We start from the raw sequence: 16,018 nt of genomic DNA, 5'->3' as shown, positions 1-16,018 counted from the left end.
TGAGGAGCAGACACTATTCCACCTGGGACTGGCCAGTGCTGGCAGCCACAGAACTGTGTGAGAGCAGCTCTGCAACAACCCTTCCCTCACAGGCTCTCTGAAGAACACTCACTGTACAGTTGAGACCTCAATATTTGCTCACAGACTTCTTTTTAAAAGAATTGTAAATCTTGTAAACTTTTGAACCCAAAAATCTCATCCTGTGACAATCAACTTCAGCACAAGCAAGTTCCTCATGTTCTTTGCTTTGAATCTGCCAAGATGTCAACTTACCTTGATGATCTGCATCCCTTGGGAACACCAAATCCCTACCTCTACACCTTCTTTAGATCAGTTACATCAGCCTGGATTTTTTCCCCTTTACCCTGCCTTTTCCAGCTTTTGCCAAAGTGATGGGGTCTCCTTGGTTTGGGTTCAGCATTCAGTATGGATTACTCTTTTGGGAAAGCAACAAGTTGGTCAGTGTGACAGCTGAATCCCCAGGCAAATTTAAGCTGGAACATATTGTACAGCAGGACAGGGGCCTGGCTGCAAATCTTGTTTTTAAGCAAGCTACAACAAATCAAATCCATCCTCACAGCTCGAAAGAAGTGAAATCACTGAAACACGTAAGTTAGTGGTAAAGCAAAAAGCTTTGCTTTATTGCAACGACGACTTCTGATCAAAAAGTCTCATTAAAGAGCTGCCCTGCTCAGTCTGCAGAAGCACCCAAGGGCAGCACAAGGCCGGGCAGTGCCTCTGCACTGTGCTTTATGGAGGGTTGTGTCTTTCTGTGCCCAGCTCTCCAGTTTCAGCCACAACACCGATGGAGACACGAAGCACCCGCGGGTTATTTGGTGGTGGTTTGGCAGAAGGACACGAAACACGAGGCCTCGGGAGGCGGGGCTGAGCTCAGCCCCTCTGGTGTCCCGCAGCACGACCCGCCCGACATGTCCCGACAGACGACCGTGAGACGGGCAAGGGGGACACCTGCTGGGCTGCCTGCCTTGGTACAGCCCAGCTGCAAGAAAAAATATAAAACCAGGGCGTTTTATTCCATTTAAAAAAGCTGTAAACCACACACTCTCCAAAACCCCTGAGCCTTACTACGACAGTCTCTAAGAGGGAGTTTCCCTCTCCAGGAGCTGTGTGTGAGCAGCACGGAGCGCTGTGGCCGTGCAGCGTGTCCCCTCCTCGCTGGCCGAGGAAGGGTTCTCAGCCTGCAGAGAGGGAACTGCTCAGCGGGAACTGCTCCCTGTCTATGCCTGCTCCCCGGGGTTCCCTGTGCCCGAGGCCCTGCCCGCAGCCTCTGCTGCCCGCGGGGCCTGCTTGGGAAGGCGGATGGGAACATAGACATTGGAGGCACAGTGCTCCTTGAGGTATTCCCCTCCTTTCTCCTCGTAGTCCTTCCTGCTTATCCAGCCTTCCTCACGGCTCATGTATTCCACTGCCCAGTCCCGAGCCCCGTACCAGGCATCCAGGACGGGGCTGGAAGCAAGGTGAACCTGCATGGAAGGAAAACAGAACAATGCCAATTCAGCACAGGAAAGGGAAGCCCTTTTTACCCTGGTTACAATGGTGTATGACACAGAGAAGTGAATTTCAGAAATTTGAACTGATTACTCAGTGTCTTCTCAGAAAGGGTAATGTAAGGAAGGGGTTCAAGTGTGTGTTCATCTTGTTATCAATTTCTAAGCGATCAATTTGCAAATTTCCAACCAAACATGCTTCTGTGTGCATGGTCATTAAGCAGAAGCAGTTTTCACAATTTCCTTTTCACTACTCACTATGCTGTCTTCACAAAGAGCAACTGAATCTTTGCTTAACCTGCACCTTCTCAGGACAAAAAGCTGCTTGCAGAGTCTTGCCTTAAAGCCCTCTCCATGCCCGTGCTCTGCACCTCACCCCATTACATCTGAACACAGAAGAACAGACTGTTCACATGAACATCATGGCAATGCACACACCTGAAAGGATGACTGGAAGGGCCTCATTTCCAGCAGCTCCTTCTGGATTCTGGCTTTCAGTCCAGGGTACATCATATTTCCACCAGTGAGGAAAACATTCTGGACAAGGGTAGCCTGTTGTTCCTTTGAATACCTGTGAAAAACAAGAACAGCTTCAACCTTTCTCAAGGACATCTGCCCTAGGAACTGGAACAGCTGTGGGGAATATTGATACCTTGTCCCAGGATTCACTTTGAGAAATTCCATTTCTCTAGCACAAAAACCTTTGTTTGTTTTTTGGAAATTAAGGGAGTGCCAAAAAAAAAAATAAATCTGAAAGCGCTCAGTACCCCATAAATCAACAACTGGATTTCCTTCTAGGGCTGGAATTCTTACCTTTCAGAAAATGTGATCTCCTATGTTCATGCAGTTCAGGGGTGACATTTCATCAATGCTAATTTGTCTGGAAATGTCCAGCAGGTTTGCCTGTATCTTAACTTTAAAATGTTACCCCTGATTTTGGTCTCCCAAAACCTGCTCACTGTTACAAGCTTTGTTGTTTCCCTCAATAACGAGTTGGGCCAGGGATCTTTAAAGTGGAGTCTGTGCAAAACAATCCAGTGGGGTGCAGGAAGATAAACTGATAAATACATTTAAATAGTGTTTATTTCACCTTTACCTCGTTCTTCTTTAATTTCTATTTTTGTGTATGCTTTAAAATGCTCATAATACATTAGTTTAGTAGCAGCTGTAATTTACAAAATATTGGAGGTGTGTGCTCAAAAAGTTTTCATTGATGGATTTATTGACAGAAAAACTTTGTAGACTCACTGACTTAAAACAAGTGGAGTTACATGTGGCTTTTTAGGAAGACATGTCTAATCTGCAATGCTTGACTCCACCAAAATCAATTATTCAACATATTTTCTTAAATTATTGCTAAACCCCCAGCATTTCTAAAGCTGGTATCAAATGAAGAATAACTTGTCTGAAGTAAGTATTTCTGTAAGCTCACCTCTCAAGGACGTATTGCATGGTTTCTGCTATCCCAGCCTGGTCCTCTCCTATCAGGGAGGGCTGGAAGACAATCTCTGGAGCCCTGATTCTTTCAGTGCCAAGGAAAAGCTGGTGGTACTCTGCCAGGTTAAACACGGGCTTTAAAAACATTGAGAAGTAGTGGGGAATGATGTTAAAGAACAGTAATATTCTAGAATAAGCAACGTCCCCAAACAATCCTGTACAAAAACCCAAAATGTAGTGCTCCCACAGAGAAACAGCATCATGCTAAAGGCTCCAAATGGTCAGGGAAGCTGGACTTTTCCTAGAATTTATTCTGCTTGGAGCCACTTAATTCTAAGGCTCAACCTCACAAGTTGAAAGCTGTGTTCACTGGGACATCAGGCTATGGATCACAGACAAAAACACTTGAGCAGAACTTTTTTTCCCTTAATAACACAGCACTGCAACACCAGGCACTGCCTGCAGAGTGAGCCAAGAGAGAATTCTCTTCCTAAACCACCAGCTAAGATTGCCAGGATTCCTCTCTTAAAGTCTTGTTCAGGTAATTTAAGCATCTCTCCCAAGAGAAGGCAAACAATGTTTGCATGAGGAGAAATGTCAGCAGACTGGCTGGACAACTGGGATGCAAACCCCTGGCATGAGGTGTAAATACAGAAACCAAACCTGCACTGCAGCAACAGGCTTCTCAACTTCAGGCTGCTCCTCAGCAAATAAAGGTTCAAACTCATTAATACTTTCCACATCCTCCAGGGACTGTTCACTGCCCAGTGGATCCAAGTCAGGAGTCTGCAAACAGAGCAAGTATGTCATGGTAGGTTAGCTCAGGTGTGACTTCAGTTCTGGTGACATGGCTGGAAAACTCAGTTTCCTCAAATCTCAACTCTTGAACATGCCTGAAAGCAAATATGCCCAAGAAATAGAAACACAGACATTCACACAAAGCACAAAAAAAAAAAAAAAATCAAACACTTCCAATAAATTTATCCAAATGCCAGCTCAGAAATCCAGGCCTCAGTCACCAGGCTGGCTGCCAGGACCCCAGGCAGCCATGTCCTAAGCATAACAGCATATTAAAACTTAGTAAAACAGCTTTTTATATTTATAAAGCCTGGTACTCTCCCAGCACCTCTAACTGCTCTATAATTACCATTAAATTCCCTATTTTGCTTGTGTGGGACTAGAAAACAAATATTTGCTACCTACAAAGCCACCACACAACTTTTTTAGAATTTCATCTGTCTATTATTTGCTCACAGGATGTACCAAACCTCCTTTTCTTTTATACAGACATGAAGCTCTTTCCTAATGAAAAGCATCACTCAAAATCCTACAAGACTCCTGTTGTGAGGTAGCAGCAGCTTTTGAATTATCTTCTTTATTTTTTGTGTGTTACAATGTTACCTCTGGGATTTTGTTGCTAAATATTTGTTTTGGTTATTTTAAACTTGAAACATTTGTTGCAATGCCAAGACCAGCAAAAATTATGAACTTCTAACATTCCTAAGTATCTATTTTATATCTACTTGACCAAATTCAATTACTTAAACTGAAGTTTAGAAGTGTTCATTGTTACAGATAAAAATGTAATCTCATGAAGTCCTGTTAAACGCATTTCTTTATAGAAAGACAAAAGCAGAAAACTATACAGAACTCAGCTGGACACTTGGTCTTACAAAGGGACTCTGTGATAATTCTAAGTGCTCTCTCAAGGCACAGACCAAACAGCAAAGCCTGTTGATTCATTCTGAGGTCTGAGATTGCACCTAGCAAAGAGCAGGGATAAGGGAGATGTTGGAATTTAGGGACAGTCACTAGAAAAATCACAGGTAACTGGTAATCTTTCAATTCTCTTTTTTTCTAGAATATCTTCTTTGACAGAAGGCAGAAAGATTCTCCACAATGATAAGCCCATCATCTCCCTGAATTTTACTGATGAACAATCATTCTCATTGTTGCATTATCATAGAATCACAGAATGGTTTGGGTTGGAAAGGACCTCAAAAACTCATCCAGTCCCACCCACTGACACCTTCCACCAGACCAGGCTGCTCCAATCTGGCCTTGAACACTTCCAGGGATGAGCAAGCCACAGATTCTCTGGGCAACCTAAATAAGGATCTCTCCTCTATGCTTGAATTTTCTCTCTACCTTGTCCTCTTTACCTTTTCCCTGAACAGAGGCTGATAAACCTAAAAAACCTCTGTCTTATGTGACCTGAAAGGCAATTAAAAGCACATGCACAATCAGCCTTAGAGCACCTCTTGGCAGCAGCTGCTGTGTGCTGGGCCTGTGTTAGCCTGGCAAAGCTGACAAGGAGCTTCTCATCTTCAAGACAACTCCAACAATCAAGCGTAGTAATCAATCTTTCATTAAGGAACCAAAACAGAACATGCTGTTTAAATGCACCAAAAATAGACAGCTACAATGAAGGCAGGGTTGGTTGTTTACCATAAAGTTCTCTGCACCTGAAGAGGAAGAACAGAAAGGAAAACAAATACCGGTTTTAACAAAAAGATTGATGAGTTCCTCTGTATCTCTAATAGAAGGCTACTGAAGATTAAGGATGGTTGTCTCAGGACATTCTCTCTGAAAAGAGAGAAGCAGTCACCAACTTAATAATGACTTGCAGTGTGCTAAAGAAAAAGCTTAGTTCATCCATGGAAGTCTGAAGGGACACAATTTCAAGCACAGAAGTTTAATTCCTCTCAGTGATAAAATGAAGATTAACTTGGAGAAAACATCCTACCTCTGGCTTGCTGTCCACAACATCTACTTCAATATTGACTTCTGACTGCAGGATTTTCTGCTTCGTTTGTTCGACAGACAGACTCAATTTGTTGATGTAAGACTGAAGTTCTTCTGCAGAGTCCATGTTCAGCTCCACCAAAGCCTTGTGGAACTGATCCATCTGACCATCTTCTAAAAGTTCCTGTGGACAGATCAGAGTTAGCTGTGATGAACAAAACAGGTAATCACAGCAGTCAGCAGTGATGAACACTCTGCTTGCATGACTAGAGACTATGATGTGCACACTTTGACAGCATTTGAAGCAGTTCCCAAAAGAAGTGCTGTTCAGATGCTGGAAACATCCCCTGCATCAATAATTTCTCTGTTATCTCGCAAGTAACCTCAGCAAGCTCTATCAGAGAACACCCACGGCACTCACAGCTTCTTTACCATGATGTGTGACCTTCTGATAGAGCTCTGAGAGCAGTCTGCTCTCTCCCCAGGATACCACACTGAACCTCTGCCTCCATTACCTGCACATACAGCAGCCTGTCCAGCCTCTCCTGGTCCAGCTGCAGCTTCTCCTCCCGACGCCGCGCGTTGAGCTCCTGGAGCCGCCGCAGCTGCTGCTGCCTCTTCTCCTGCTTCTCCTCGGATGCCACAGTGCTGCCCAGCAGCTTGTTGGAGAAAGGCAGCTGCATCTTGTGCACATTGTTCTCGTAGTACTCTGGGCACCGCCACTTCTGCAGCTCTGGGCATTTGGAAAACAAAATAACTTTTTGTTCTGGCAGCCCAAAATGATGATTAGCGCATCGTGTGAAGGATGAAAGGTGAGGAAAGGCAAAAATAGGGCAAGCACAGAATTCTGTCACCTCTTGGCAGCTGTTCCCAAGCTTGGCTGTCCCCTCTGAGCACTGCCTCCGGGTCACACACCCAGTGCAGGCAGCTCTGAGTGCTCTGACCTCCAGGAAACACTAAGTACTACAAAGTGCAAGTGCACGCTCAAGTGTCTCTGCCCAAAGGGAGGGAGAACTCTCATACATCTCTAAGGAAGCCTCATTCATAAGTGACAAATTTTAATAAACCCACTTTTCTTCAGGCCCTGCTTCAGATGACATTTGCAACGGAAATTTTACAACTTATTTAATTCACACAAAGCCATGAGAAACATCCTGTGCAATTTCAGAAACCTTAAAGCAGAGAGGAAACACAGAAATCCTAACCAACTTAGAGGGTTTGTTGACGTATAAAGGAAACAATAAGCTCATTTTAAATTCTTTTCCACTGAAACCATCACAACTTCTTTTTTTTTTCACAGAGAAATCTGAACCAGTAAGATCTTTTGTAGCAGTGGTAGCAGTAGTTAAATTTCATTTCTGTCTTAATTTTAATTATTAAACCACTGTTAAGTGTCACTAGATGGACACTCACTGAGTCAGTGTCAAGACAAAAAAGAAGAAAATTTATTCTGGGATTCTGACTTATATAGGTTTTGGAGTTTAAACTCCAAAAGTTTAAACAGTGATTGGGGCATGAGGCTAACACCTCTCTGACTCCACTGGTCAAACTAGAGGTCCATCAAGTTGTCCTTCCCCCTGGAAAGGAATGTATTACCCACCAAACATCACTCTTTGTTTATTTTACAATCATGAGAAAGCTCCAGTAGAAATGCAAAACATCAGAAGGCTGAAAAATCAGGGTGACAGTTAAACACGAGGCAGGTTACCACAAAGAAAGCAAAACAGAAGCAGAACATTTCTGGAAGAATTGGAGCCAACTTGGAAACAAGGGGAGGAGAGGACAAGCCGAGTGTGTGTGAGCACTCCCTGCTGGTGGAGCGGAGCTGGTTTTACCTTCGATGTAGTCGTGTGCGATGTAGCTGTGCTCGTGCAGGATCTCCTCCATGCGGCTCAGCGTGATGGCCGCAAAGTGCCCGGGGTACTTGAGCTGCAGCAGCCGCTGCAGGTACACGGCAGCCTGGCAGCCCCCCAGGTTAATGCGCTTGCAGTTCTTGGCATCCAGCCTCAAAAGGCAAACAGACACACCTCAGGCTGGGGCAGGAAATCAAACAAGAGCTTCCCCACAAATTAATTCATTTCTGTAGATGAATAGTCACATATTCACAGAGGAGTATTTTAAGGTTTAGTTACCAGATAATCTAACGTACCTGCTTTTCTCAGGCACCAGAATAAAATAGTAAACACAGATCACTGCTGGGTTTACTATTTTATTCTGTAATAAAATTTATTCTGTTCTGCTTTTAAAAAACACTCACCAAATATTAAATAATTTTGGCTACCGCAAGATGTTCTGTTCTAACAAGAGAAGTGATGGGTCGTGGCACTAAAGCAGTTTTTTAACCTTTGTAACACTATGTGGTTGGACAAGTGTAAACCTTGAAAATTTGAAGCAGTTACCAGATATAATAAAGCTATCTCCTGCAGTAAGGATTAAAAAAAGTGAGAAAAAATAAAAAGAGAAAACAAGGCAATGTAGTAGAATAACCAGAATGATAAAAGCCTCAAGTACTGCAGAAGTCTCACACAGAGAGCACTTCACTTCATCCCAAAGCTGCTTTAAAACCTAAAGTATGTTTTCTAATGCTCAGTTTCACTTGGGGCACATATCCCCTTCTCCCTTTTAAAGCACACACCAAGGCACAATTAGCACCTAAAACACAACATTTACAAGAGCTACACTGCTTCTTCAATTCAAAACTCAACAGAGCTGAGCAAAATCTGCAGAGCTGGTTTGAACTCATCAGTATAATTAATACAAGAGTTAATAGTGCAGGGCTGGAGGAACAGGTATTTGCATCAGTTGAAAAGCCAGTGGCTGTACAGGTCTTAGGACACTCAGAACTCACCTGCCTTCTAAGACTGGCAAAATGTGTGTGCACTGGTAGCCTGAGGATATCACCAAACCACTGCAGGGCCAGTTCTGCCTTCTGTTGTGATAAAAGCTGTACAGGCTGTCCACGCCATAGGACACCTTTGGCACTTGGTAGCATTCAAAGAGGAGCTCAGACATCATTTGCCTTGAGTACAGAGGATTGCAAACCGCTTCTGTCAGAACAATTGGGTGATCCACACAACCCTGGGAGAGTCAAGGGGAAAGAACAGTAACAAAGGCACGAAGGGAAAACCCAGGGTTAGTTATCTCTGCTTTTTTCTTTTCAGCATCAGCAAAAACTCCTCCAAAATGGGCATGAGAAGGCACCTTATGTGCAGGATATTAATCGTGAAGGTTAAATTATATCTAGTGTTTAAGGGGGTAAAAAAGACGTTAATGTTAACTCAACCAAAGAATAAACTCATAATGGTGGAGAATGGACTTTTAAAAGCATACATAAATTATTCAAAGTCTAAGTAGCCAAAATCTATGCAATGAGGAGGTGAGTGAAAACCACTGGAAGTTTAGTTCCACTCTGGGTAAAGCTTTCAAACTGGTGTTGTCATGCAGGCAAAGGGCTCTAAGGTCTGAGAAGAAACTCTCAACACAGCTGAGTGTGCAGCTGGTCAGTAAACACTACTAATAAGAGCATTACCCAACAAGTTCAAGGGAGTACGTTTAGATTAGACATTAAGAAAAGACTCCCCTCTGTGAGGGTGGTGAGGCAGTGACACACGCTGCCCAGAGAAACTGTGGCTGCCTCATCCCTGGAAGCGTCCAAGGCCGGGCAGCACGGAAATCCGAGCAGCCCGGTGCAGTGGCAGCTGTCCATGCCCATGGCAGGGGTGGAGCGAGGCGCTCCCCACGCTCCCTTCCCACCAGACCCCTCCGGGATGCACGGGCCCGGCGGTACCTGCGAGGAGACGCCGAGGCGCTGGAAGACGTGGTCGAGGAGCAGCTCCTGCAGCTCCAGCTGCACGGGCACGTTGCGGTCGAAGGGCGAGCGCAGCAGCCACCGCAGGGGCTCGGGGCTGCCCAGGTCGTTCCCCACCTGCGTCTCCGCTCCGGCCCCGCCGCGGGCCCCGCGGCTCCGCGCCGCCAGCGAGCGGAACCGCAGCAGCGGCTCGGCGGGGACGGAGGGGTCGGGGCAGGCCCATCCCGCCCGAGTCTGGAAGGAGCCGTTGTCGATGACCAGCGGCACCGGCTGCGGGCTCCGCACGGCCGCGCTGGGCTCCAGCACCGGGTCCGGGGCCCAGCGCACGTCCCGGAAGGCGAAGACCCGCGTGGGCGCCGCCATGGCGGGCCCGTCCCCGCCTGCGTCCGGCCGGGAACTCGGGCCCGCGCGGGGGTTCCGGGGCCCACTGCTGCCGCACGCCGGGCCGCCACATAACCGAGATTATCTTACATGAGTGTGTTCCCTAATGTGACATGTTCGAGTGCTTCCGAGCCTAACCAGCAGGAGAGGAGGCTTAATAGGTAGGACAGGAAGCTGCCAACACAGCACAGAATCATAGAATGGACCTTAAAGATCTCATTCCCCCCCTCTGCCATGGGCAGGGACACCTCCCACTGTCCCAGGCTGCTCCAAGCCCTGTCCAGCCTGGCCTTGGACACTGCCAGGGATCCAGGGGCAGCCACAGCTGCTCTGGGCACCTTGTGCCAGGGTGTCCCAGCCTCACAGTAATAAAATTTCTTCCTTCTATCGAACCTAAATTCTCCCTTTTTCGATTTGTACCCATTCCCCCTTGTCCTGTCAGTGCAGCTCCTGAGGAAGAGTCACGGCCCAGCTCCCCTGGGGCTCCTTCACACACTGCCAATGTGCCATGAGGTCCCCACACAGCCTTCCCTTCTGCAGGCTGAGCAGCCCCAGCTCTCTCAGCCTGTCTCCCGTCCCCTCAGCAGCTCCGTGGCCTCCCCAGGACTTGCTCCAACAGCTCATGTCCATCTGACGCTGGAGACACCAGAACTGTGCCAGTATTTCAGGTGGGGTCTCACTAGAGTGGAGTAGAGGGGGACAGCCTACTCCACCCTGCTGGCAATCCCTCACAGGATCGTTTGGGCTGCAAAATGCTTCTGAGATCATCGAGTCCAACCTACAACCTATCCATGTCAACTTGATCAGAGCCTCACCCAGCCCTGGCTGTTGTCCTTCCTGAGCTGAGGGGCCCAGAACTGGACACGGGACTCAAGGTGACCCTCACCAGTGCCCAGCTCAGGGCAGGAATCACTTTCCTGGTCCTGCTGGCCACAGTACTGCTGAGACAGGCCAGCTGCCATAGACCTTGTTGGCCCCTGGGCACATCTGGCTCATGCTCGGCCGTGTCCACCAGCACCCCCAGGGTGGAACCTGTCAAGATTATCCTAAATCAGTATGTTCTTTGATGTAAGACCTTTGTGTGCTTTCAAGCCTAATGGGCAAGAAAGGAGACCTTATCAGTGGAACAGGCAGCAGGATCATCCCTTAGTCAAGGACATGATGAAGCTAACAAGCTTTAAGGATGTAGCAAATGAAGATGTTGATATCTATCTATGTATATATGGCTAACTTGGCAAAATACTCAAGGTCCATGTGTCCTAGAGCTGAACATGTTCTTTATAATACTTAAAAAGACCCTTCCCCTGAGAATGCACAGGAACCAGCTGGGCTGATGTATGGAACTTGCATGGAACTTACTAACCAGTCCTAGCAGAGAGGCTGTGCTTGGACAGTCACTAACTCTGAATTTCTGTGTGTAAATGATGGCAGGGAAGGTCCATGGGGATGTGCTGGATTTGGGGAATACCACTGAGCACCCAGGCTGGGCAGTTCTGAAATAAACAATGTCTCTCTTGTGTCATTATTGGCCTGTTGCACACGAGGTAACAAATCCAATTTTGTGGGCATCACCATCTGCCTGGGGCTGGGCTGTACCCCTGATACCCTTCACATAGGGTCCTCTGCCCTTTAAACTTGGGCTATGGAACCTCCCCAATACCTGTGGCTTGTGTGGAGGTGGAACCCCACTGCTCTGTGCCATGCCACTTGCCAGAAGGTCACTGACACAGCCCAGGCATCTGCCACTCCTGTGCCACCAGCCCCTCTGGAGATGTAGGGAATGGGGAAGGTCTTTCCCCCTTATTTCATCCCCCATTCCCTGGGGAGATGGGGCTCTGGGGTGGGACCTATCCTGCCATGGCAACAAGGACATCCCAGGCTGGCTCAGCTCCGTGAGAGCCAGTGTGGACTCTAAAGGCTTCCAGTGATACGACTAAGAGACACAATTCATCATTAAAATTAAACAGATCACAGCTTCAGCTCCTTTGCATCCCTCTCAGCACTGCCTCTGTAGACAAACTATCAACAGCCTGATTTCCAGAGGTGCCCCCAACCTGCCACCCCCACTGTGTGAAATGGAGACTTCAATACTGAGCATCCTTGAAGCTCAGGGCATTAATGGCTTTCCTCACTTGTTTACCCAAGGCACAAAGCAGGGCTAATAGCTTTCTTTTATCACGCAGAGGTGTTATTAATGTGAATTAATAAGAATTTGCAGAGTTCATTTAGATCTTGGGATTAAAAGGCTCATTTCAAGGGGCTGTTACTACATTAAAACGAGCACACGCTCACGAGCAAGAACATTAAATGCAGGTGATCATTTGTAACGTGCATTTATATCACTGCTCTCTTCTCCTGAGAGCTACACAAACAATTAATCAAAACAACCCCCTCTGAGGTAAGCAACAGATTATGGTTTTATTTTATTGAAGGAGAAACACACAGGGTGATGAATATCAAATTATCAAGTCAAATATCTGGCTCCTCCTTTGATCACTACTGAACTCCTTTACTCTCAAGCAATGTTTTTATTGACATACATCCTATGAAATGTGCTACTTGCCTTTCTTGAAGGGCAGGGAGAGAGAGAAGGGCAATTAAAATATAAAGGTTTATTTCCCTAAAGGATTAACTAATAGATGAGGATATACAGAGTAGGCTAAAAATAGAGTCTATATGGAACATATTTGTGCTCTACTTTGAATAAGGGCCCAGGAGAGGTATCTTGTACCTGCTCATCCTCTACACCTCTCTGGAGGGTTGAAACAGGTTTATTCCCAAGAGCAAACTTGGCTACTCAGTCCCAAAGTGGTCAAATCACTTGGTTCCTCCCCTGTATCCAAAGACAAGAACTATAACTACAGTTTTAACATAAGCCTCGAAAGCTTCCTAACGTGTATTTATCCTTTAAATAGCGGCTGAGGAAAACATCTGACTTGATCGGCCTTTCTCAGTCGCCTTTATCCCCTCTTAATCCCAGTTGCTCCCTCCCCAGCGCGGGGCTGTCCCCTTCGCTGATTTATCACTCCTCTCCTTGCGATCACCAGCGCTGCAATGAGAGTTATTAAAAGGCGCTTAGAAAGGGGAGCACTCGGGCCGTTCTAAACTTAGTGTAACCCGAAGCAAGCCATGAGGTACCCCCTGGTTCCTCTGGTGAACGAGCTGACCTTTCCTCTGCTTTTCTTCTGGTTCTGTTTGCCCTTTGTAATGCTGCTGATCATCGCCATTATCTGGCTACAGCTGCTGCTCAACGAAGGTAAGTTCGGCAGCCGATCAGGTAAAATGCTGCTGCATGGAGTTAACTTCCTCTTTAAAGCACTCGGCTATTTTTAGGTTAAGGCCACTTGTCACAGGAGGAAGCTGAAGGTTTGGGAGTGCTGGTGGTAGCATATAGGAAGAAAACCCAAACAAATTAATATGTGTTGCAGTTAAAAATGTTTATAAGATAACCAAGCTGTTGCTTACCCTTCTTACACTCTCTCTTTTTCTCAGTGGTAATTTGATTTAAGAAAGACAAAGGAGAAGTAATTTTTATAAGTTTCTATTTCAAAAATCCCCCAGAAAGCAAGGCTAATCCTCTAATTCTGCACATTTCAAAATCTAGTTCACAGTTCTCTTGCATCTCTCCTTTTTGGGAGGGCATGGAGGGTCTGTTGGGGGAGCTGGTAAGGAATTCTTTTATGCTGAGGCTGACAGAAGGTTTTGAAGGGAGAAAGATATGCATTTTCATTTATTTGTGTATTTTGCCTGTTTGTTTTTCCAATCCATCCCTGATCCTTTCTTCTAACATGTCAGCAACCAATAACAGGCTTTGGTTAAGACTAATAATAAGCTTGTTGTTGCACTCGTGAGGATAAAGCCTTGCTACTGTGCTCTAATGGTGGAGAAAAACATCAAATCCCAGCTGAGGAAGTTCAAAATAAGTCACAAAATATCTATTTTACATATCTGTACCACATCCTTACACTGCAGTTGTGTGCTCCGACTTTTGTCTGGACAGAGTAAATTCTCTTGATGTTTTGAAGGAGATTTTTCAGGTTATTCTTGCTACATTTACATTCACAATTTCTGGCCCTGTAGCGACTGCTCTTAGCACCAGGCCTCCAACTATTTCCACAAATGCTCTAAATTACATTTTAACCAGTAAGACTAGACACATTACTAAATTTTTACATACCAGCATATTTACAGAATAAGAACATTAAAGCTTTTCTCAGTTACTAAGAGATAAAAATCAAAGTGCTCTTTTTAATAACTTCCTAACCGATTCAGTCATAGCCACCTTTTTCATGCTAGTTTTCAGCAAGTACAAGTAAGAAGGAAGTGTTTCAGCTCCTCCTTTAATATAATTGCTGATTAAGAGCTAATTAGTTAAACACTTGTAAAGACCTTTTATTGTCTAGTTTCATTTGAAAACTCTTTATATCAGCTGGAAAAAGTTCAGAGGAACCTTGTCCAGCTCTTAGATGGAAAAAAGTCACATACAGGTGTTTTACATGTTCTTTTTAAACCTGCTTCTAGCACAGATGCCGAGCACAGAAAGGATTGAGAAAGAATCTCCTGATGAGCCTGATTCTGACTCTGAGGATGAACTAACAGAGGAAGAAAACCAGAGTGATGCATCCAGTACAGAGATGCAGGAGGAGTCACAATCCAGTGGAGCTGTGGGAAGACTGAGGCCCAAGCCTGCTTATCTGAGCTCAAATCCAAAAAGCCAAAAGAAAAGTCTTCTTGCTGTGACCTCAAACAGCTGGTCCCAGAGGCAGAAGATAAGATATTCCCATGCTGAAAAGAGCATTTTCTATAACATTCTGATGGTGAGTAGTGGGACCAGGCTGCCTCCTTGCATATCTACTGCTTTTGTGCCTCAGCTCTGACTTCTTTCACCTCTGTCTGACTCAGAGGCCTCTTGGGCAAGACAAAGCTCCAAGACTGGTTTCTGCTGGGTTAATTACTAACAAGAGGTTTTATTTTCTGCCTTCCCTATTTGTGAGGACTCTGTTGTAGATGAGGTAAAGGTAGCACAAAGTTGTGCAGAATGACTATAATGAATATGTGTGTGTATAAATATTTAAAGGTACATTATGCATATTTTAAAAGTCCTTGAGAGCTGCATTTAAAATGGCAGAATTTGCCATTTGTTCTTTTAAGATAAGAAGTTTAACTCAACTGTGTGTAGAAACTCTCCTGGTATTTATGGCTGATATTACATACTTTAAAAAGTTGCTTCAGATTTCTTACTGTGGAGCATATGACTGAAAAGAAGATGTATTTCACTTGCTCAATAAGAACTGAGGCCAGAAGTCTCTTTGCAAACACAGCAACCCTAATCCTTTTAGGCTTTACACAAATCCCAAAAGATAAATTTCAAGCAGTGGAAGAGCTTCATGTCTTGTGTGTGATATCACTGTGCCTTGACTGTCTGTTCCTTTGCAGAAGGGGCTCAACAAAGGAAAGCTGCTCTGTGCCTCCACTGTCACTATTCCCAGCCCTGTCTGCTCAGTTACATTGCTGGGATTTTTGAATTGCAGCAACTGAGGTACTCTACTCACGTTTCCTTCCACCAGCTCTGCTGCAGTGCTAGCCTTGGTTAGGCTGGACTAGCCAAGGAATCACCTTAAACTGCTGCAGTTATTTGACTAACACACCTTGAAGCTGAGCTTTAGCATGATATCAGCAATATCTCAGCTGAAAGCATTTTTAAGGCCATTAACACCACCAACACAGTACCAAATCAGCATAGTAGCAATTTATTTAACATTCATTAATTTCATAGTATTTCAAAAGCTAACAATGCCAACTGACAATGAGCTTGGTCTTGTCTAGGCTGCCATTTGGTTCTCCTAGAATTCCTCATGTGTACAACTATTGACTTGAACACAGCTGCTTGAACTCATCTTTTTGTAGGACATAACATTTGTGGGTTGTGTTGGGTGGGTGAGGGAAGGGAACAAGCCCTGGTGGTTTCAAAATCCTGTTTCAATATCCTGCTGAAAATGGAACCTCTTCCAAAGGCATCGCAGCAGTGACAATTCTGTTCTTCCTTTTCTTCCCCAGCTGTTGTTTGCCATGCTTTCTTCTCTCACCCGGAATTTTGTCTGCCTGTTGCTCCAGACCTTTAACATCCTGAGGACTCTCC

The 16,018-nt window shown here is 45.3% G+C and overlaps 1 protein-coding gene across 1 annotated transcript; it reads right to left on the bottom strand.

Annotated features, from left to right (window-relative positions):
- Positions 1-613: 613 nt before the first annotated feature.
- ACTR5 (actin related protein 5) lies at positions 614-9,861 on the bottom strand. Its single transcript, XM_066330574.1, has 9 exons — positions 9,478-9,861; positions 8,539-8,768; positions 7,526-7,695; positions 6,206-6,423; positions 5,692-5,874; positions 3,609-3,731; positions 2,941-3,080; positions 1,947-2,079; positions 614-1,484 (listed from the first exon to the last, which is right to left on the bottom strand). The coding sequence occupies exons 1-9, from the start codon at positions 9,859-9,861 to the stop codon at positions 1,239-1,241; spliced, it is 1,827 nt and encodes a 608-aa protein (XP_066186671.1). The 3' UTR covers positions 614-1,238.
- Positions 9,862-16,018: the final 6,157 nt, after the last annotated feature.

Source organism: Sylvia atricapilla, chromosome 16, assembly GCF_009819655.1.
Source record: "Sylvia atricapilla isolate bSylAtr1 chromosome 16, bSylAtr1.pri, whole genome shotgun sequence".
Lineage (NCBI taxonomy): Eukaryota > Metazoa > Chordata > Aves > Passeriformes > Sylviidae > Sylvia > Sylvia atricapilla.
Note: the sequence above shows the minus strand (reverse complement) of the source record. Positions and strands in the feature narration are given on the sequence as shown.

Bases quoted from the DNA above. Each gene is read 5' to 3' on its own strand.
- ACTR5 (XM_066330574.1), bottom strand. From the start codon at position 9,861: ATGGCGGCGCCCACGCGGGTCTTCGCCTTCCGGGACGTGCGCTGGGCC. The intron at 6,424-7,525 runs GTAAAACCAGCT...CCAAATGCCCAG, and splicing joins CGCACACGACTACATCGAAG to AGCTGCAGAAGTGGCGGTGC. The intron at 5,875-6,205 runs GTAATGGAGGCA...ATCTGTCCACAG, and splicing joins ACAGGCTGCTGTATGTGCAG to GAACTTTTAGAAGATGGTCA.